This window comes from Engystomops pustulosus, chromosome 5 (genome assembly GCF_040894005.1).
Source record: "Engystomops pustulosus chromosome 5, aEngPut4.maternal, whole genome shotgun sequence".
In the NCBI taxonomy this organism is placed as follows: Eukaryota; Metazoa; Chordata; class Amphibia; order Anura; family Leptodactylidae; genus Engystomops; species Engystomops pustulosus.
The window spans coordinates 192,272,200-192,295,136 of record NC_092415.1 but is presented as its reverse complement, the minus strand read 5'-3'; the positions used below and the strand labels follow the sequence as shown (position 1 = coordinate 192,295,136).

Genomic DNA, 22,937 nt, shown 5'->3' with positions numbered 1-22,937 from the left:
CGAGGAAACATCATCTAGAAGCTTCTCAGCTGTTTGACAACATACTGCTAGTGGTTTATTAGGCCAATTTCTGATGACAGGTTCCCTTTAAAATTATGCAAATGAAGCTGAGGGGCTCCAGGATCAAATTACAGCTATGGAGCCGGAGCCCATCAGTCTCGTTTTCATTTTTTTTTAAGCCTGATGTTTTTATTTGTAAAAATAAGGGCATAATAAGCTACAATAAAAGCGGATCTTGCCAGAGGGGGCACACACCAGTATGTCAGTGTGCTTGGTTTACTATCATTCATCCTGGTGGTAGATGTCCTTTAAATGATTATTATTCACTCATTGCCTCATCGGATGGTGTATGGTTTTCTCATTGGTTTTTGAACCTCAGAAAGTCCTTTTGGTGACAACGGATACCAATTCCCCGCTTGTTCTCTGCTTCCTAGATGTAAAGGATATTTTTAGAAATGCTCCCTCCACCAATCAAAAGTTACTGCTTTGGCCTGTGATTGGCTGAAAAGGTGTTTCTCATGTATAAAGTTAAAACTAGGCAGTGTAAAATCAGCGAGATCCGAGTAAGCATCAGAATGGAAGCCAAAGGGGATCGGAGATGTGGACTGCAACATTGGTGCTCCAAAAACAGCTCCACAACTGACTATTGGTAGTACCTGGTACTGCAACTGAGCTCCATTCATTTGCATGTAGTTGAGCTGCAATATCAGCACAAACCATGGTCAGAGGGGGCGCTGTTTTTGGAAGAAAGCAGTTCTGAGTTTCTGTTATTATAGGGAATCTGGCTACCTGGACGCCCAAATGTTGATTTTGGGAAAACCCCTTTTCCACTGCCGGTAACCAGGTGGACTACGTTTGCTTCTCCTGGGATCTGTTTGGTACCTGCCGCATGGCGTTGATGACCAGTCAAGACGGAGCCATTTGTGACATGTGACACCATGGTGGCGCTTTGGATCTCCTGGTGCCTTTCTGTATAGTAGAAAAGTCTCAAAGTAGTTAAAGCTGATAAATGTGAGCGGGGACCTGCAGGGGCGAAGGGACTTTGGAGTGAGTTTAGGCTTATCATGGTCTTGTTAGATAAGATTAGCAGAAGGTAAAATTCCTGAAAGTCCTAAAAATCACTGCAAATCCTCTGTGAAGCGACAATGCACGACCTCCGGAGAATTGGGCTAATGATTTAGTTTCCTTTAGGATTCACTCGCCTAAAAAGTTGGTTTACTTTTTGCCATGTTAGGCCACTCCCACACTAATGGAGCAGACGGCCGCGCATGACCGTTCTGCTCCATCAATCTATATGGAGCTGACGGAGATCGCCGAGTCTGATGGAGCGGCGAGGGGTCCGATGAACCCCTCGTTTTCATGATCTGTGGGGGTCTTGGCACTGAGACCCCCCCCCCCATTGATCAGAAAGTTAGATAGGGCCTAACTTTAGTTTGTGGGAAAACCCCTTTAAGCACAACCGATTTACAGACGACCCCTAGTTACATACAGACCCCTCTGCCCACTGTGACCTCTGGTGAAGTCTCTGGATGTTACTTTAGTCTCAGGCTGCAATGATCAGCTGTAAGGTGTCTGTAATGAAGCTTTATTGATAATCCTTGGTCGAAATACAGGAAAAAATTTAGAAATTTCAATCCTGTCTGGAGTCACAATTATAAAATATACGGTTCCAACTTGCATACAAATTCTACTTAAGTTGAATTGTACTGGGTGCACATATCTAGCAGCGCCAGGTGATTGGGTGCTGCCCATCTAGAGGAAACTCCTCCTTGGCGAGTGGTATGTTTCATGTAGTCTGCAGAAGAAAGTATATGATGGTCAAGGACGACCTTATCAAGTACTTCATTTAGCCATAGAGCGAGCCCAGATGCCCCCTGATCATTTCTGGAGAATGTTTCCTGTCCTCTAGTGATTGGACTTGGACCATTATCTGTGAACTGGGAAGATGCTCCAGTTTGGGATGGAAAAAGAATGAGCACTTCCCTGTTTAATCTCCTGCCTCTCCAGCGCCGCCCCACTGGTGCCTCTTGCTATTTTTGTCTGTAGGGAGGACGTCTGCCGGACCTGAGCCATTACCGGACTAGATGGGTAGCCATGTAATCGACCGTCACCAGAACATCTGAAAACCTCTGTAAAAGAAGGGTAGACACATTGGGGCACGTTTACTTACCTGGTCCTGTCGCAATCCGGTGGCGCATTGTCCGACGAGGATTCCGGTCTGCCGCGATTCACTAAGATCGTGCGCCCGAGTTTCTGCATTCACCTGCTTTTTCCTGGTGCATGTGAGTGCTTGATCTTGCGACACAATCGGCTTTTAAATTCCGCGGTTTGTCCGAATCTGTTGGGTTGTCTGACGGCACGCCCCCCTGATTTCTGTCGCGTGAAAGCCGGTGCCGATGTGACACAATCCGTTGGCGTGCGCCAAATTCCCGGGGCCATTCGGCGCAAACCGGAAATTGTCAGAAACTCAACGAAAATGCGTCCGACGGGCCCTCCGTAAATGAGCCCCATTGTCCTCTGCAGCTTCTTCTTCAGAGCTCTCACAGGCTGTGTCCCTATAGTAGTCACATGATGTAGCCCCGCCTCTTTAAAGGAAAACTGCATTATGGTGCACCAAGCACACCTATACACTGGTGTCCCGTGAAACTGGATCCATTCATCCTTTATATTCTAATGGCCTAGTTTTGGCTAAAATTGTTTTATTATGCAAATGAGCCTCAGGGGCTCCTGTCTTCATCATAGGAGCCCCTTCTCGCTCTGTCTTCTGCTATTTATGCACATCTCTTGTTTGGCAGAAGGGGGAAGGAGGTGGGCCGTGACCCCAAACAGAAGGGGCTTTTGGAAGGTAGGTGGGAGTCCCTGAGGCTCTTTTGCATAATTTGAAAAGACAAATTTCACCCAAACTAGGCCATTAGAAGATAAAAGAAGAGATCCGGTTTCGGGAAACACAAACCAGCATGTAAGTGCGCTTGGTGTACAATACTGCATCCGAGTGGTAGATTTCTTTTGTGTCCTTGCCAAATCTTCATTATTTGGGAGATCTGGAGAATAAAAACATTTATTAGATTTTATCCCAAAACCTGTAACACAAGTCTGATCTCTACTAAAGGATTAGTCTCCTGCTGCGAGGAGCTGATGGAGGCATCCCATGGCCCCTCCATATCGTAGGGCTGCCCCTGCTCATTGGTGGGCACAGCGAGGTCTAAAGAGTCAGACATGTACAGCTCATCCCTGCTGGTGCCAAATGTCAGACCCCCATGAATCATATATTATTGACCCATTCTAAGGAAAGGTACTTATGATCAACCTCTCAACATTAAGTTGCTCTAGTGCACCTCCCCTCTGCTCTGAGTAAGAGCAAGTAAATCATTTAAGGGGCAGTTTCCTAGACTCGGAGGTGGGTTTACAGCACATCCTGGGCTGGTGTTAAGATTTAGAAAACCTTGGAGGAAATCAAAATCAAGCACATGGATGAACCAGGGACAGTTACTCATAGATCCAGGCACCGTGACTGTGGTGATCTTCATATATCTGTTATCCATGGCCCCCTTCTTTCTACAATCACCTTTTAAAATTATGCTAATGAGCTAGAAGGGCTCTTGGTTACCAGTGAACCTCCATGCTGCAGATTCGCAGGCTGTTATGCCAGGAGTGCACCCCCTCCTCCCACCGTGTGCTGAAAAGTCGCCTGCTTCATTGAGGGGAAAGAGGAAAGTAATAAGGGAGTAGAGCTTCTGCTTCTGAAGTGGCAGCACAGAGGGGCTCTGGTAACGCCCCCCCCCCCCAGAGTTCTTCCGGCTCATTAACACAATTCTGATGGTTGATATTAGGAGGCAGGAAGCCATGGATAACAAATATAAGAAGATTACCACAGTCCCTGTGCCTGGATCTAGTGTCCCTGGTTTATCAGGATGGATTGTGATGATAAATTTCCTTTATAGCAATCTGAATTGACTGAATTGCAAGATAGACCATTCTACCGGCGCTGTACAATCTATCCTGCCTGCTGATAGATTTTACCTACGTTGCTACAAAACTTCATGCACTGGGTTTAGTTCATAAAGAATTTCATAGACTGATACAGTGTAACAACCTCGGAGGCTGTGAGAGCAGGACCAGTTCTCACCATTCTGGATTCCATCAGAATTTCGATTCCTATTCTTCTAGCTCATGTCTTAGGATGGATAATGCGGCATGCACCAGGTAGCTCCTGCTGAACGCTCTCTCTGTTCTGTATGGCCCCAGATGCTGTGTGTATGGCCACGTAGCAGGTACATATGGATATATATGACGGTCCGATCTCTAATCCGTGTTTCTTGTTATCCTCAGAGATGTGAGCTGTGTCCTCACAAGGATGGAGCGTTGAAGCGTACTGACAATGGAGGTAAGTCCACCTTGTGAATGTCTTGTGTTATGGGGGAGGTTGTTCCTATATCATATGGACCTGTCAGTACTGCAATAATGGTACATGAAATGGGTTGTCCAGAACATATGCAGTGGGGTATGAGGAATCGCCCAGCACCCAGGATGGAGGGTCTCACACTAGGGACTCGCTCAGTGACTCCTGGGGGTCCCAGCAATCAGACACTGTCTATAGGGGATACGCGGTGTTAGCAGACCCCTAGTTGCCAGAGAAGCACTACTGAGCTGTCCCTGTAGTAACTACTCTGTGCAGAGGAGGGAACACAAGACGCATTTATTAGTCTCACTCAGCGTAATCCCCCCTCCCCCCCCTGTTTATTAAATGAAGGCCAGAGGTTTGGTCCGGTCAGCCCTGAGGATGAAAGTGGAGGCTTCTTACCATCCAATATGTATCGACTCTCTAAAAGTGAACACATGTTCGCAACGTCGACTTTTTTTTATTGTGATCGAGTTCAAAGGGAACGGGTTATTTTATGTTTTCCTTCCAAGGACATAACTAAAAAGCGAGCGTCATATTCGGAGGCCCGGGCGTCCTGGACCTGCTCCAGTAAATGGCTGAAAGGCAGAGAATTGGGGAGTTGAGGCTCCCGATGTGAGCGGACTGTAATATTAAACAGCCGCGCCATTTACATAGGAGCCAATCATACGATATTAAGCGGCTTCAAAGCGTCCTGGGCTTTGATGTGTCCGGGGTTACGTCATTACTGCAGATTTATTTTCTTATTTGTGGGATTGGGATGATTTTGCTCTCTGGGAGGACTCTGTATATGTAACTGCTTGGGCCGAGTTTATTAAGTGTATGTCCATGTAGGTAACACACAAGGTGTGTACAGTAACCAATTCTTCTTGGGTCTATTTGTAAGTTTATTGACTTCTTTTAGGGGTGAAGGTTTGACCATACAAGGCTCCAGTGTTTTATAGCAGTCTCTGTGTAACCATATGTTTGTGTGTGATGTTAGTAGCAGCAGGACTGTAAATAATGTATTTATATTCCAGGGTTGTAGCTGGTTCCGGAGCTCCCTGGTGCACTGGTGTGTGTTGAATACTACAGCATTTAATCAGGGGGAAGGGCTGACATTGGTTACTCATGGAGGGGCTGTTTGAATGCGGCAGCAGTTACTCTGGGGGAGGGGCTGTTTGAAAGCAGCAGCAGTTACTCAGGGGAGGGGCTGTTTGAATGCGGCAGCAGTTACTTAGGGGAGGGGCTGTTAGTATGCGGCAGCAGTTACTCAGGGGAGGGGCTGTTTGAATGCGGCAGCAGTTACTCAGGGGAGGGGCTGTTTGAATGCGGCAGCAGTTACTCAGGGGAGGGGCTGTTTGAATGCGGCAGCAGTTACTCAGGGGAGGGGCTGTTTGAATGCGGCAGCAGTTACTCAGGGCAGGGGCTGTTTGAAAGCGGCAGCAGTTACTCAGGGGAGGGGCTGTTTGAAAGCGGCAGCAGTTACTCAGGGGAGGGGCTGTTTGAATGCAGCAGCAGTTATTCAGGGGAGGGGCTGTTTGAATGCCGCAGCAGTTATTCAGGGGAGGGGCTGTTTGAATGCCGCAGCAGTTATTCAGGGGAGGGGCTGTTTGAATGCGACAGCTGTTACTCGGAGGAAAAGCTGTTTGTATGAGCCAGCAGTTACTCGGGGGAGGACCTGTTTGACTCCGACAACAGTTACGCGGAGGAGGGCCTGTTTGACTACGACAGCAGTCCTTGGGGGCGGGGCAGTTTGAATGCATTTGCAGTTACTAGTTGGGGGTGGGGCATTGCTCTGTGAAGAGATCTCACACAGCAGTGCACCAGAGAGCTCCCAAGCCCGTCCTATATTCTACAGGATCAAATCTTTGGGTTTTGCCAGTAAATTTCAACTTTTGCAATGCAGAGGGCGCACAGTTGAGGTGTTAATCAGCAGAAAATGTATTTTCTTTCCCAGACTTCACAAAATCTTTTTGGACGTATTGGGGAGCATCTCCTCTAGTTCCTTGGGTGTGATCATGTATCGGGCTGTAATAATAATGTAATATTTCCTGATGTTCTGGATGCTCCGCTCCGGGGACGCGCTGCCTGTGTGTGGGATCCCGCAGGAGACGCAGGTTATATGTGAGAAATCGTTTCAGGCCAACGCCCGGCACCCGATCCCCAGACATGCAGGATCCTACACGTGTAGGTGATGGATGACTCTCCCTCTTGTATCGCTAATCCCCGCGTAGCCTGGCGGACCCACAATGCATCACACGCCGTTCCAGGTCTTCCTGGCAGGGGACGAGCCGAGGTGAAAAGGGAGCGAAAAAATGCCAGATGCTGTTTATAAAAATCCCGTTTTTATAGTATTCATTATGTATCAACGTTTTGTCTTCATTAGCCTCAGGAATAATACGAGCCAGATGGATCGGATTTATCTCTGTTCCAACTTGTACCTTCAAGCTTTGGAAGTTGTTTTCAGTGTTTTTGGGAGGGAGCCAGATGTGGGGTTTTCTGGTTTGGAAAGAACATGTTCCCGATGCACCGCTGGACTGTTGGCGCTAGGCCTTGGCTTTACTGCAGTTATTTATTGGAGATTTGGGTTTAGGTAGTTGCCGACAGCAGGATTTGGGCTATTGTGGCTGCCTGCAGAGGGGTACTGGTAGTGACCTGGGAGCGGACGACCTTCCTGACCTCCTGTTTTTAGTAGATACTTGCGTTTTCATTAAATTGCTATTCTGATTTATAGCTATTTAGAATTCTGCATCATTGTTCCTCTGTAATTCTTCTTGGAAGCCCATCAATCAAAGCGTCCGGGTTAGGCGGAGCTGGCGAGTGGAGGACACTGAACATTAAGTTTGGTTCTGCTCATATCTAGTGGTGATGTCCCTGGTCATCTGTGTAACCATACCTTTTGTGTGTGTTGTAAGTAGAAGCAGGACTGTGAAAAATGTATTTCTAGGATTTGCTTACAGGATTGTAGCTGAACTTAGTGTAGCGCTGATTTGGTGCTGCACACATACATGCGACATTCACTGATATCTGGGAAACAGCAGAAGTCCTATTGCTGCATAAAAAAGGCAGGTGGACCTTGGTCGTCATCTGTGTAACCATACCTATATGTTTGTTATTAGTGGCAGCTGGTCTTGGATCACTGCATTTGTATTTGAGGATTGTAGCTGGACTTGGACCACTCTACTGCGCTGGCGTGTGGAATTGTTTTACTGTACTGCTGCACAGCCCCTCCCCCTGGCAGTATCGGGATGCTGTTTGAATCTGACTACAGTTACTCGAGGGGGAGGAGCTATGTTGTGTCCAGTGATGAGATCACACACACCAGTGCACCCCAGTGCTCAGAATCCAGCTACAATCCTGGAATATATGTGCGTCTTTCACAGTCCTGCTGCTGCTAACAGCACATGCAAAGGTATTGTTACACAGATCTCCAGGGACAATATCCAACACTGCCTGCAGCTTTATATGATCAGAACTGCTGGATAGCGCCACATACAGGCTGCTGCACATAATACACTTCCAGTCTGTGCTCCTTGTACTCTAGATATCTAGATAAACCTCCCCAGCTTTCGCGCTGCTGCTGTTCCGGCGCTATGTGTTTCTTTTTTCCCCTCCTTTGCTGGGGCAGGGATTGTTACAACACAAAAGTTGTTAGTGAAATCCGAACCATCTGGCCGCCGACCAGGAATGTCGTGTAACTGCATTCACCAGGATTTACCACGTGCGTCCGCCTGGGATGAGGCCAACGAGCTGCGCCGCAATGTTTTCACATGTCATAGGTTCTCCATCAGGGCTCACAAGTCTGCGCAGAGCCACAGGACGACCTCTGAGTCAGCAGGTTTTGCTTTTATGCTTTGAAAAATGACTCAGTTTTTTTCTCCCCTCCAATAGAAATTTTATTGAATTCATCTTCTTTGGGATAAATATTCCCTGATCAGTCCCGCAGATTTTAGGCGGCATTCACTGGCGTGTTCACGTCTATTTACAGGATCCAAACTAATATTGAAAGGTTCTGTTTACTACATTGGTGTCAATAAAAAGCGTAAAAGATATTTATGGCAAATCAACTGATTATACATAAAAGGGACCCACAAATCAAAAGTCAGACCTTCACGTCCCGGTTTGCGGCTCTATAACAATTGGCCTGCAGATAGGACACTGTACAATCTGCTCAGCTCCTCCTGCTCTATAACAATCGGCCTGCAGATAGAACACTATGTACAATCTGCTCAGCTCCTCCTGCTCTATAACATGCTGCCTGCAGATAGGACACTATGTACAATCTGCTCAGCTCTTCCTGCTCTATAACATGCTGCCTGCAGATAGGACACTATTTACAATCTGCTCAGCTCCTCCTGCTCTATAACATGCTGCCTGCAGATAGGACACTATGTGCAATCTGCTCAGCTCCTCCTGCTCTATAACATGCTGCCTCCAGATAGGACACTATGTACAATCTGCTCAGCTCCTCCTGCTCTATAACATGCTGCCTGCAAATAGGACACTATGTACAATCTGTGCAGTTCCTCCTGCTCTATAACATGCTGTCTGCAGATAGGACACTATGTACAATCTGCTCAGCTCCTCCTGCTCTATAACATGCTGCCTCCAGATAGGACACTATGTACAATCTGCTCAGCTCTTCCTGCTCTATAACATGCTGCCTGCAGATAGGACACTATGTACAATCTGCTCAGCTCCTCCTGCTCTATAACATGCTGCCTGCAGATTTGAAAATATTTAATAATAATAATTCCTTTATTTATCTTGCACACACTATATAATGAAACGGAACGGGTAGCATACAACGGAAAAAAAAAATGTTAGTGTGAAAGAGGCCGTTAAAAAGCACGTATGATGTGATCTCGAAGGTGATATTCTTATCTTTAATATGACACCAGCAGCGTGTTTCTAGGTGCTATAGAACTGAAGATGGGGACATCTGAAGTAACACTCCACCTTCCGCCTCTAAACTTGACTCTGTCTGGGGAGTTATTTCTGACGCCATATTAGGGACCGGGAAGGACTTTTTCTCTGCTCTGGGCCAATTGGCATCAGACTTGCAGGGTTTTTGCCTTCCCGACCCCAGGGTTGGACTTGATGGAGCGATGTCTTTATCTAACCTTTCTTACTATGATCTTGGGCAAAATATGACTCTTCTGTTCTCATTTGCATATGGCTTTGGGGGAGATTTGTTATAATAAGGAACACGACTACCAAAAGGCCGGATCTCCCCCGGACTCGCTGCATGAGACGCTGTGGGACCCGTCTGCGCCGCTCCATCTCTGCGCCGCTCCATCTCTGCGCCGCTCCATCTCTGCGCCGCTCCATCTCTGCGCCGCTCCATCTCTGCGCCGCTCCATCTCTGCGCCGCTCCATCTCTGCGCCGCTCCATCTCTGCGCCGCTCCATCTCTGCGCCGCTCCTTCTCTGCGCTTTATTAATAAAACCTGTAAATAACTGCGATATTGAGCCATTTCTCTGAATATCATCTTTATTACAGTGATGTTTCCCGCACATGAGATGATGGTTATTGTGTTATTATAGGAAATACTTCATAACAGAATTCTGTCCGGCCGATATTATTAATCTCTATGTATCTGTTACAGTGTATATTATTATGGTTTAGGTTTTTAATGGGTAAAATCTCATTTTTTGCAGTACTCTTCTAACGGGTAGTAATGGGGCACCATGTCGGACATTGAACCCCCCCCAAGTAACTGTTCCCATGTCCTAATGTCCCTGATAAAGGACCCATAATGCTTTCCTTTCAGCAATCAGATTGTACAATGGAAATTGGTTCAACCCCTTTAAATCCCTACGCAGTATTTTGGCGTTGAAACTGGCTAATCGGAGTTGGTAATGTCCGGGGCGGCCCCTCCTATTGTCCAATGATCTATTATTATTATTACATTCACCCATATTTATGGCCATCCATGCCGCGTCTATGTAGAATTAACTCCTAATATAACAATGTGCACTTTGTACAAATGTCATTGTCCTAGGAGAATTTCTATGGAAACATTTTATGGTCACTGTACAGTGTGTGGATTCGCTGCTTTTCTGTCCTGTTAGGGGATAATAAACTAGAAGACGACACTCGCTCTGGATTCATCCTTAGATGTTGGGATCAGCCTCTGGCCACAAGTTATTTGGATATGTTTGGCTTCTACAAGTACATAGGAGGAGCTGAGGAGATTGTACATAGTGTCCTATCTGCAGGCAGCATGTTATAGAGCAGGGGGAGCTGAGGAGATTGTACATAGTGTCCTATCTGCAGGCAGCATGTTATAGAGCAGGGGGAGCTGAGGAGATTGTACATAGTGTCCTATCTGCAGGCAGCATGTTATAGAGCAGGGGGAGCTGAGGAGATTGTACATAGTGTCCTATCTGCAGGCAGCATGTTATAGAGCAGGGGGAGCTGAGGAGATTGTACATAGTGTCCTATCTGCAGGCAGCATGTTATAGAGCAGGGGGAGCTGAGGAGATTGTACATAGTGTCCTATCTGCAGGCAGCATGTTATAGAGCAGGGGGAGCTGAGCAGATTGTACATAGTGTCCTATCTGCAGGCAGCATGTTATAGAGCAGGGGGAGCTGAGCAGATTGTACATAGTGTCCTATCTGCAGGCAGCATGTTATAGAGCAGGGGGAGCTGAGCAGATTGTACATAGTGTCCTATCTGCAGGCAGCATGTTATAGAGCAGGGGGAGCTGAGCAGATTGTACATAGTGTCCTATCTGCAGGCAGCATGTTATAGAGCAGGAGGAGCTGAGGAGATTGTACATAGTGTCCTATCTGCTGGCAGCATGTTATAGAGCAGGAGGAGCTGAGGAGATTGTACATAGTGTCATTTCTACAGGCAGCATGTTATAGAGCAGGAGGAGCTGAGGAGATTGTACATAGTGTCCTTTCTACAGGCAGCATGTTATAGAGCAGGAGGTGCTGAGCAGAGTGTACAGTGTCCTATTTGCAGGCCAATTGTTATAGAGCCGCAAACCGGGACGTGAAGGTCTGACTTTTGATTTGTGGGTCCCTTTTATGTAGGCAGCATGTTATAGAGCAGGGGGAGCTGAGCAGATAGGGCACTTTGTACAATCTGCAGGCAGCATGTTATAGAGCAGGAGGAGCTGAGCAGATTGTACATAGGACACTATCTGCAGTAAGCATGTTATAGAGGAGGAGGAGCTGAGCAGATTGTACATAGTGTCCTATCTGCAGGCAGCATGTTATAGAACAGGAGGAGCTGAGCAGATTGTACATAGTGTCCTATCTGCAGTAAGCATGTTATAGAGCAGCAGGAGCTGCGCAGATGATACATAGGGGCAGATTTACTTACCCGGTCCATTCACGATCCAGTGGCGCATTCTCTGCGCTGGATTCGGGTCCGGCCGGGATTCATTAAGGTAGTTCTTCCGCCGTCCACCAGGTGGCGCTGCTGCGCTGAAAAGCATCGGAACGCACTGGAGTTCACCGAGCCGGGCTGATTGAAGGTAAGTGCAAACTCCGCGACAGATTTTTTTTTTTTTAAAATGCAGCGTTATTTCCGAATCCGTCGGGTTTTCGTTCTGCCATGCCCCCTGATTTCCGTCTCGTGCATGCCAGCGTCGATGCGCCACAATCCGATCGCGTGTGCCAAAATCCCGGGACAATTCGGGGGAAATCGGCGCAAATCAGAAATATTCGGGTAACACGTCGGGAAAACGCGAATCGGGCCCTTAATAAATGACCCCCATAGTGTTCTCTCTGCAGGCAGCATGTTGTAGAGCAGGAGGAGCTGAGCAGATTGTACATAGTGTCCTATCTACAGGCAGCATGGTATAGAGCAGGAGGAGCTGAGCAGATTGTACATAGTGTCCTGCCAGCAGGTAGCATGTTATAGAGCAGGAGGAGCTGAGCAGATAGGACACTATGTACAATCTGCAGGTATCATGTTATAGAGCAGGAGGAACTTACTAGATTCATATATAGCTTTGTGGAAAAAAAATTACTTTACATCTACATTCCCTTTAATTTTTTTGGTTAGCAGTCCAGTCTGTGATCCTGGTTAGTGACTGACCACTCGCTCTATATACATGCTCATACAGAGCTCTTTAGTGTCAATCTGCTCTGGCTGCTCTATAACATGCTACTCTACAACCAGTCTGTTTTTTTAAAGTTCCCTTTAAGAAACGTCTTGTATTTGCCGGTGCTTTTCCTCCCTTTTTCTATCTCTTTGCCGTCCTGCATCCCTCCATCTCCGCTCTTGGCAGTGCGAGGCCAGACATGAGTTTTCCTTCCGTAAGTATCTGGTCTCCGCCGAGCGAGGGAATAACACCAGACAATCCCATATGTGTTTTAGCAGAACACTGAGAAGTATATTGACTTATTGCTTTTGCCACTGAAGCCCATGTTTACCTTCGGGGACTCGGAGTTGGCCGCTAGTCAAGTCTTGCAGAATTATTTTGGCTATTAAAGTCGTCAGAAATCTGCTGCTGTTTCTGGCAGGGCCACAATAGGCGATTCTGGAGGCACAGCGCTCACATTATGACTTAGAGCGGATTCTCTCCATAATCCAACATATTGGAGCTCATTTCAAGCGGCTCCACGCGTTCGAGCCCCTTCTTCTGCCTGCTGTGTATAGAAGGCTCTCGCTCACGGTTAGTATTAATTACACTGGAGAAATGGCGCCTGGCGGCAGAGCGTTTAGACATCGCCGCGAGCTACCGAGATCGCTTTCAAGTCTAAATCGGCTGTGGATTCCGATCAAGTTTTTGGCGTCCGAAAATGGAAATATATTAAGACAAATTGGCTGAAATTACGTACGGTATTCCCCAGGTGCGCCCTACTGTGTGGCCATTACTAGCCAAATCCCAGGGACTGGTAGTCCGTGCACAGAAAACACTCACCAAGCGCCTATAGATGTGGAATAATAATTTCATTTTAATAATATTTGGTTCCATGTATGGATCTTTAAGGAATCCAGGATCCATAGGTGGAGCCCCTCAGGCTCATTTGCATACAGTCTTTCATCCTGGTGGTAGATGCCCCTTAAACATCCATACATGGATCCATACATATCATTTAAAATTAAATCTACCATCAAAATACATCATGGTAAACCAGGGACATTACTCATAGATCCAGGCACCGTGACTGTGGTAGTCTTCTTATATGTGTTATCCATGGCCCCCTTTAAATTTATGCTAATGAACCAGCAGGGCTTTGGGCAGGTGGTGTTACCAAATCCCCTCTGTGCTGTAGCTACGCAGGCTATTACACTATAGGAGCACTTTCCCCCCTCCCACTGTATGAGATTACAGCTGGCAGAGGGGAGGGGAAAGGGTTCAGGGAGCAGGGGGGGGGGGAGACAGTGTAACAGCTTTTGAAGTTGCAGCTCTGGTAACGTCCCCCAGAGCACTTTTGGCTCATTAGCAGAATTTTAAAGGCTGATAACAAATATAAGAAGTCACCACAGTCACTGTGCCTTCAGTAAGTGTATCATGTTTATCATGAGTAATTACGATGGTTGATTCCCTTTTAAAGAAGTACCGCTGAACTACTCCAGTAGGGCTTGAAATGGCCTTTCTAGAATTCCCTTTTTTATATGAAATCTTACCATTTACCTAAAAATAAGATTGCCTCCAAAGTCATGTTATAATTAGCACAGAAGAGTCACTTTTTGCTTCAGACAAGTCACTTTTATGGGCTCTAGGAGGATTTTCACTTCAGGCGTCATTATCTTCAGTTCTATAGTACTTAAAAACGAGATATAAATTGTTACTGTAAGACTGCATCAGGCTTGTGGTTCTGGGAGGTACAGAACCGGAGATGCAGGCAGTTAAATACAGGCGGGGAGTGGTATTAATGTGTGGGTCTTTAGAACCTTGCAGGATTTCCAGAACCAAACATAGAATCACTGAACTGATCGGACATTCTGAGTTCCTTTCAGTTCAGTGATTGTGGGTTAGGTCTGAATAAGTATATAGGGGTGTGGTTTTGCAGGAATGGGGTGGGGCTTAAGATGTAACATTCTAGAGATTAACCAGAAATTAGGCATTTTTGACATAATCAAAGCCTGTAAATAGGAGGCAGGCGAAGTACTTGTCCTTCATAGCGGGAGCAGTTTTTTGTATGTGGATCCTTATCAAAGCACCCCACTCCTCCCCCCAATATAGTTACATTCTGAGGCCTAAAAAATAGATTTTTTTTGTGTTTCTCCTTGGTTTCTCAGGACTCCCTTGTGGCTCATGTAGTAACAGACTCTTCTCTCTCTCAGGTTGGGCTCATGTGGTCTGTGCACTATATATTCCAGAAGTCCAGTTTGCTAATGTTTCTACGATGGAGCCCATTGTCTTACAGTCGGTGCCACATGAAAGATACAACAAGGTAAATTTAAATGTTTATTGTCTAGGAGGGACGTATAGTGACACATAGTGATAGAAGACACGGGAAAAGGAAGAAGTACTAAAAATAAGTAAATATAAATAATATGTGTAAAATTATATGTATATATGTGGGTGTGTATATAATATATATATTTTATGAAAAAATTAAGAAATACTCATATTTTAAACTCCAATTTAAAGGAAAATAATCTCGAGACATCACCCATGTCCCCCATCCTCCTACTTAATGTCCTGACAGTAAGACAACTGGCCGGAGCAGAAGGCTTCCTGCTTTGCCCCGCCCACTGTCAGACAAAAAGTGTAAATCCCGCCTCTTATGAATGTCCACCCCCCAGTTTGGATGGAATTGGAGCAGATCAACCTGTAGATCTTTTTATTAAAATATATAATATAAAACATAACAACAACACAAAACATAAACATCCTATACAATATATGTATATAAAGCCCCATTCAGCCCATTTGAGAAATGAAAATACATACCTGCAATTAACCCGTTCTCTTCTCATCGGGACTTTGTGTGCAGAAAAAAAGAGTAGTTTAAACGACATCTATCACCAGGATGAAAGACTGTATGCAAATGTGCCTTAGGGGCTCCAGGCTCCATTAGCACCTATAGAGCCGGGAGCCCCTCAAGCTCATTTGCATACAGTCTTTCATCCTGGTGATAGATGTCGTTTAAACTCTTTTACCTCTTTTATGTAAAATCTCACCCATTTCGCATAGAAAATCTCCTCCAACGTCAAATGCAAATGGGCTGAGAAGAGTCACTTTTTGTCAGACGAGTCCCTTTTATAGAGGTGGCAGGATGAGAGTCTTCTAGAGAAGCCCTCCTCTTTTGTTCTATAACTATGAGCGTTTTCATATTAAAGATGAGCATTATTATCTGCAGCTCGTATTCTCCACTATGTCTTAAATTGTCAGTATCTCTTGTTCTGTAACACAAAGAGCCACCGGCGATGTTGCAATTGGAAAGATCCAATTCTTGTCTTTTAATATGATACCAGCAGGGTTTGCGTTGCTATAGAGCCCAAGATATAGGCTGATGAAGTTACTTATCGCAGGCAAAAAGTGACTCTTCTCAGCTCATTTGCAGGTTACTTTGAAATAGTTTGATGAGAAACTTTTAACTTGAAATAGGTAAGGCTCTCTATGGAGCTGACGGGGATTGGTGAGCGCTGTACTTGGTAAGTTAGGCCCTATCCCAGTGATGGCGAACCTTTTATGGCGACAGAGTGCCCAAACTACATCCAAAATGCACTTATTTACCGTGAAGTGCCAGCATGGAATTTTATACAGTAACTTACTGCTACCTGCTCTTCCACATCTTTCAATTGTATCGGCCGCCTGAGGCCACCAATACAGTTGACAGAAGGAAGGCAAATTCAAACTATCATTGTACCTTCTCTCCAGGGTCTCCCTGTACAGGATGAAATGGTGGGTCCAGCAAGATGACCCACAAAGGTAATGCACTTTTGTCAACACCTTCTTACTTTCCCCGCAGTTCCAAACAGCCAATAAAGTGTCGCTTTAAAATAGAGCTGAGGACAGACTCTCTTAAGTTGCCTGGTACTGCAGGAAGATTCAGTGTTTGGTGAACTCTGTCCTTGGACAATGGCCTGAGTGCCCGCAAAAAGGGCTCAGAGTGCCACCTTTGGCACCCGTGCCATAGGTTCGCCACCACTGCCCTATCCCGTGGATAGGGCCTAACTTTTCTTCGTGGGAAACCCCCTTTAAGTGAATTTTCTTTTTTGTATTGAAATATATAGCCTTTTTTTTGGCACACCACACTTCTGATCCGTAGAGTTAGTGATGTTTTATACGACTTCTTGATGCATAGCGCTATATAGTCACCAGTTCTTTTTGGTATAGTCGCAGGAGCCAGCTATAGGAACTTGGAAAACCAGGGTCTTTCAGCTCCCATTTACCTGATTTTTAGTTTGACTTCAATGGAGATGTGACTTACAGGGGGGGGTGTGTCTTTGGGAATTGCAGTTACTGCTGTGAGAGCGCTATAAGCGACATACAGGCAGTCCCCGGGTTACACACAAGATAGGGTCCGGAGGTTTGTTCTTAAGTTGAATTTGTATGTAAGTCGAAACTGTATATTTTATAATTGAAGTTCTAGACAATTTTTTTTTTTGTCCCAGTGACAAAAAGTAAAAAATTTTTTACTGTAATTTGACCAAGGATTATCAATAAAGCTTCATTACAGACACCTTACAGCTGATCATTGCAGTCTGGGGCTATAGTAACATCCAGAGAGGTCACAGGGGGCAGAGGGGTCCGTCTGTAACTATGGGTTGTCTGTAAGTCGGGTGTCCTTAAGTAGGGGACCGCCTGTATATGGTGTTATTCTATATTGTGTTATGTTGTATTATATCACCATTTCACATAATTCTGTAACATGGCATCACATTTTTACCGATTTGCGCTGCTATTACCGTGAAGACAAAATGTATCGAAACTCCCGGACTTATCATTTAGATGATGATGATTGTTATTAATTTATTTTCACTATAATGATCCGGCTCATTCAGAAGCGGACAACCTCATAAATGTGCAAATTCCCACCTTATTGCCGTGACTGACAGCCGTTCCTCCTTTGCTGCAGTTAGAGATAAATCTCATTTCGCGGAGGATCACAAACGGCATTTATTGATCCAGGGAAAATTACTAAGGAAAAGCAAATGTCTGCCGGTTATGAGCGATTTGTGGGATTTTTGCTGAATGACCCCTTTAGGCTCCTGTACGTACTATCATGCCCCTAGAGGCCGAGCTCCACACGCGGAGATTAAATGTGATGAATTGAGAATTTAATAATACTGGGATTTATTAAGATGCTGTGGACATGAATGTAATTGTGGGCAGGTGAGGGTTAATTAACCCATTGTTTTTTGTCTGCTTATATGATCAGTCTCTTAATAATGGAGACCAGTATCGTGGATGCTAAATCATAGCCATGTACATAAAGATGTCCTAAGCCTTGCATAGCGGGTTGTCCCATATACTACATGTAAGTGGTCACTGATGTCCCCTAATTCCTGGAAGCTCCCCTAAGCCAATCGCTGATCATTATCTTAAACGGCCTCAGCTGGTGATTGGACGAGAAGGCGATTCCTGTTTCAAGACAATCCCTTATAACACGTGTCCACTGCCTTTCAAGGAAATCTCCCATCAACATCCATCATGATAAACCAGGGACAATACTCACAGATCCAGGCACCGGGACTGTGGTAATCTTCTTATATTTGTTATCCATGGCCTCCGTCCTTCTAAAATCAACTTCTAAAATTATGCTAATGGCCTAGAAGGGGTGTTACCAGAGCCCTTCCATGCTGTAGCTTCACAGGCTGTTGCATTGTGCAGAGGCACTTTCTCACCTCGTTGTCACATGAGATGAATCAGTTTAGTGGTTTTGGAGTGGGGGGGGGGCAATTTAGATGCGCCCCTATCTACTGTTCTATAGCACCTAGAAGCATTCTGCTGGTGTAATATTAAGTATAAGAATCTCCTCTTTTGGTTTTGTGAGCTACAGAACCGGTGATACAGGCAGCTAAAGACATAGTCAACATCTGCAAAGAGTTTGTATGTTCTCTCCGTGCTTCTGTGGGTTTCCTCCGGTTTCCTCCCACACTCCAAAAAAACATACTGGTAGGCTGATTAGATTGTGAACCCCATGGGGACAGGGAGTGATTTAACAATCTCTGTGCAGCGCTGTGTAATCTGTAGGCGCGATATAAATAAAGAATAATAATAATAATTATTGTTTATTATAATTATAGTTGGAAATGCAAACTGCAGATAAAGATCCAGTTCCCCCCTACTTTTTGACTGCCACGCTCCACTTTCATCCAAAGATCACATGGGACGTGGGGGGGGGGGGGGGACCTTAGAAAGAGGCGGGATTTACATTTTTTTTTGTCCGACTGTAGGCGGGGCAAAGCAGGAAGGCGTCTGCTCCGGCCAGTTGTCTGCCTGAATGTCCAGGTCCGTAGCTCACACTTGTCTTACGAGACGTCTGAGGCTCCTGGCGTTGCACGAGTGCTCGCTGGTGATTGACACACGCGCTAATGTCTTACTCTGTAATTGTCGCAGGCGCTGCTTGTACTTGTGTTAATGTAATTACTTTTCCCGAACAGCATATGTGAAATTAGCGCTGGAGCTGGCGGTAGATCAACGGGGGCTGGTAAAGGTGCTGCCTCCCCCAGCGCCGGGGGGGTTACACTACTGCACAGTAGACATTTATAACACTGCTCGCATTTTTAGGCTCAAAGGAATAACCCGACTTGTAGAGAAATCTCACAGATCATAAAGTACACTCCTGCTTTGCAATTTCTATATTATAAACCCCTCTGGAAAAAATTCCTACGGAATTATAGCATTTTCCGATGTACAAAACAGTTGTGTATACTGGGGGTGTCATCTGGAGGTGGCGGGGTGTTTTATGGGTTGTACATGGGGGGTTTCCTCTTCTCTTCTTCTTTCCCTCTCTGTGTCCTGTGTATTTATGGGACGTCTATTGGAATATGAGCGCAGTTATTTATTCATTTATTAGCCTTTATTGCAATAGGGAACATCCGGTACGTCACGTGGTAAGGTCTCGTGCACATACAAAGCCGCAATGTGACACCCACAAAGAACGTATGCGCCGCCATATTGGATTTGATCGCCACTCACTGTTTTTTTTGGGGGGGAATGAATAGGCGATTGGTTACTGTGACAGCCATGAGTCTATACTAGACTCCCAAACCTGTTATTCAGCCAAATGAATGGCAAAGCTGCCATGTACTGTAGTATTGCAGTATGGTGGTAGAAGCGATCGATCACTCAAGGGTTAAAGTACCCTTGGAGGTCTAAAAAAAAAAGTAAAAAAAAAATAGTAAAATCTAAAAGTTCAAATCAGCCGCCCCCCCTTTCCCTAGAGCTGCTATTAAAAAAAACCATAAGCGTGTTAGATATCACCACATCCCAAAATGCCTGATTTATCAGAGTATAAAAACGGTTATTCCTGACGTTGAATGCCGAAATGGGGGGGGGGGGGTGCAGAAACGCTGCATAACGGAATGTATAGTAGCAGGCTACAGAGGCAGGTGGGGCTTCTGAGACTTATCCAGGAGCCCCTGAGGCTCATTTGGATAATTTTAGATGTTAGTTTTTTCCAAAATCTAAGCTATTAGATGTAAAAAGAAGAATGGATCCTGTTTCAGGAGGCACACACCAGTATGTAAGAGTACTTGGTTTACAAACACTGCATCCACGTGGTAGATTTTAGGGTGCCGATGGTTTGTAGTAGTTTTTATAATTGATTGTAGTGGGAGTCCAGAGACTTAGAGACCAGAGTTTGGCCTTGCGGTGTATGCACAATGCCCATTGCCAACCTAATCATCACTATGTGCAATTCTCCATCAGGTAGAAGACCCCGACCGTTTTTTTTTGTTTAGGGGTCCCGAATCTACTTACCGGTCCCCTTTAACCCTTTGCGTATAATAGGCTGACACTTCAGGGGTCGGAGTAATAGGACCGCTAACATTTATAGACCGGTGTGACAATCTCTGTGCTGCGTAATCTGTGTGCGCTATATATAAAGAATTATTATTTATTATTATATCTTACGCTCCGAACAACTCCCCCCCCCCCTCCCTGCACAATGACCTCTGCCCAGGTCACCGAGCATGCCCACAACAAGTCTGCACTAGAAGTCCACCATAGAAGGATACAAGTTCATGGGTTCTTAGCAAATCTTCAAATGCTGCTCAGGCAAGATGGCTGCACACCTTATCTTGTTCCGAAAATGTAATAAAAATAAATTTATGAATTATTTTTTTTCATTTTGAGCTCCTCTACGTCTGTAGCGCATTGCTTCCTGCTTCTTAACAATTTTATATAAGTGAATTATGGCAGGAGGGAGCATGAAGACTAATATGTGTGATATGGAGACCCGATCCGTCTGTCAGTCCCGGCTCTGGCTGCGCAGTAGCTCATGATGTAATCTTTATAGGGTTACGGTGTCACCTGGGGATTTCCTTAATACATACAACACACTTTGCTATATTACGGAGAGACCTGCCATAACGGTAACGGGGGTCATCTATGTGGGGAGCGCAGATTGAACGGCGGCTAATTCTATCCCTGGTGTCTGCAGATTTCATTTAAGTCTTTCACTTCCCGTTTTAGTAATTTAAAAAAAAAAAAAATATATAAAAAAATTAAAAAAAATTCTCTTTCTTTAAAACAAAGAAGAATTGCTTTCCCCTGCAGAGCGGCCGCCACATAATTGTACGTGCACGGCCGCTGCTCCAGGAGAGGCTGGGGGATCTTGTCTCAAAGCGGTTTATTAAAATTCCATATGTCGGAGCCGCTGCTTCCCGGATTTTTTCATATTATTGCTGCTTAATCTGACGCTGGAGCAGACGGCAACAGGAAATGAGGGAATCTGCGCCGGAGACACGGAAGAGACTTCTCCATCCTTTTGATGTGTGTAGGAATATGCATGGATTGTCATTGACAAATAAACCTGCCCAAATCACCAGCACAGACATCAGCCAGGAAGAATTCACCCCAAAACAAAAAGGGGGGGGAGGGAGGGGGACATGACTATTAACCCTTACACGCCAGAGCCTGGTGATTGCTGATCTCATTACTAATAGCATAGACTGATTTATAGGATATTTTGTTACCTTTATTACTTCTACCCACCTTGTATATATCAGACGTGTTTACAGTATAGAAACCCATCATTTCATTTTATTTTTTTATACCTATTTTGCCTTCTTTTGGGTAACCGCTATCATTGGAAAAGTTCTTTATTTTTGCGTTCATAATATTATATGGAAATGCATATTATTCATCCTATGGATGTGTCTTTCTGGCTTGTGCTTTCCATTTTTCTGTCTATAGGGAGAGAGACATAGCGTTTTTTTCCCTATGTATAGTATTCTCCATCTTTCTGTAGCTTTCTAAGACTCTCAATTTTTAGCTTTTGTCTTATCCATATTTACACTCTCCTTCTCGATCTCCGGCCCACCATCACTAACTTGACCTGTATTTGCCGGCTAAGGCTCGCTAGCTTGCGCTCTCTATTGGTCCCCCGTGACTCTCTAGCTTGTATTCTCCATTGCTATTTCCCCCTCCCCATAGCTCGCTAGCCTGCACTCTTTATCGGCCCTCCATGGCTCCTAGCTCACGCTTGCTTTCTCCCCCCCCCATGGTTCGCTAGCTTATGCTCTCTATCAGCCCTCCATAGCTCCCTAGCTCATGGTCCGCCCCTCCCCTCCCCCCTAGCTTGATAAGCTTGCACTCTCTATTGGCTAAGGCTCGCTAGCTTGCGTTCTCTATCGGTCCCCCGTGACTCTCTAGCTTGTATTCTCCATTGCTATTTCCCCCTCCCCATAGCTCGCTAGCCTGCACTCTTTATCGGCCCTCCATGGCTCCTAGCTCACGCTTGCTTTCTCCCCCCCATGGTTCGCTAGCTTATGCTCTCTATCAGCCCTCCATAGCTCCCTAGCTCACGGTCCGCCCCTCCCCTCCCCCTAGCTTGCTAAGCTTGCACTCTCTATTGGCCCTCCATGGCTCCTAGCTCACGCTTGCTTTCTCCCCCCCCATGGTTCGCTAGCTTATGCTCTCTATCAGCCCTCCATAGCTCCCTAGCTCATGGTCCGCCCCTCCCCTCCCCCCTAGCTTGATAAGCTTGCACTCTCTATTGGCCCTGCATGGCTCCTAGCTCACACTTGCTTTCTCCCCCCCCCCCCCCCCCCATGGTTTGCTAGCTTATGCTCTCTATCAGCCCTCCATAGCTCCCTAGCTCACGGTCCGCCCCTCCCCTCCCCCCTAGCTTGCAAAGCTTGCACTCTCTATTGGCCCTCCATGGCTCCCTATCTCGCGCTTGCTTTCTCCCCCCGCCCCCATGGCTTGCTAGCTTATGCTCTCTATCAGCCCTCCATAGCTCCGTAGCTCGCTATCGCCTTCCCCATGGCTCCCTAGTTTGCTCTCTATTGGCCCCCACATGGCTCTCTAGCGTGCATTCTCTATGGGCACCCCAGCGCTCAGGCTCTCTATGCCCACTGAGCTTGTGCTCTCTATCTCTGTCGTTTGCTTGTTCCGTGACTCTTTTTATAGCGCTTTTTGTGTCGTTTCTCTATCCCTCTGTCTGTCGTCCAGTTTTCATAGCG

The 22,937-nt window shown here is 45.8% G+C and overlaps 1 protein-coding gene across 4 annotated transcripts in view; it reads left to right on the top strand.

Moving 5' to 3' along the window:
• The window catches only part of MLLT10 (MLLT10 histone lysine methyltransferase DOT1L cofactor), a 122,101-nt gene that overhangs the window by 14,115 nt on the left and 85,049 nt on the right, over positions 1-22,937 (top strand). For all 4 annotated transcript variants that reach the window (XM_072154191.1, XM_072154189.1, XM_072154188.1 and 1 more), the window contains exons 4-5: positions 4,330-4,384; positions 14,637-14,746. In XM_072154191.1, coding sequence (XP_072010292.1) covers positions 4,330-4,384; positions 14,637-14,746 — 165 coding nt within the window. The remainder of the gene's footprint in view (positions 1-4,329; positions 4,385-14,636; positions 14,747-22,937) is intronic.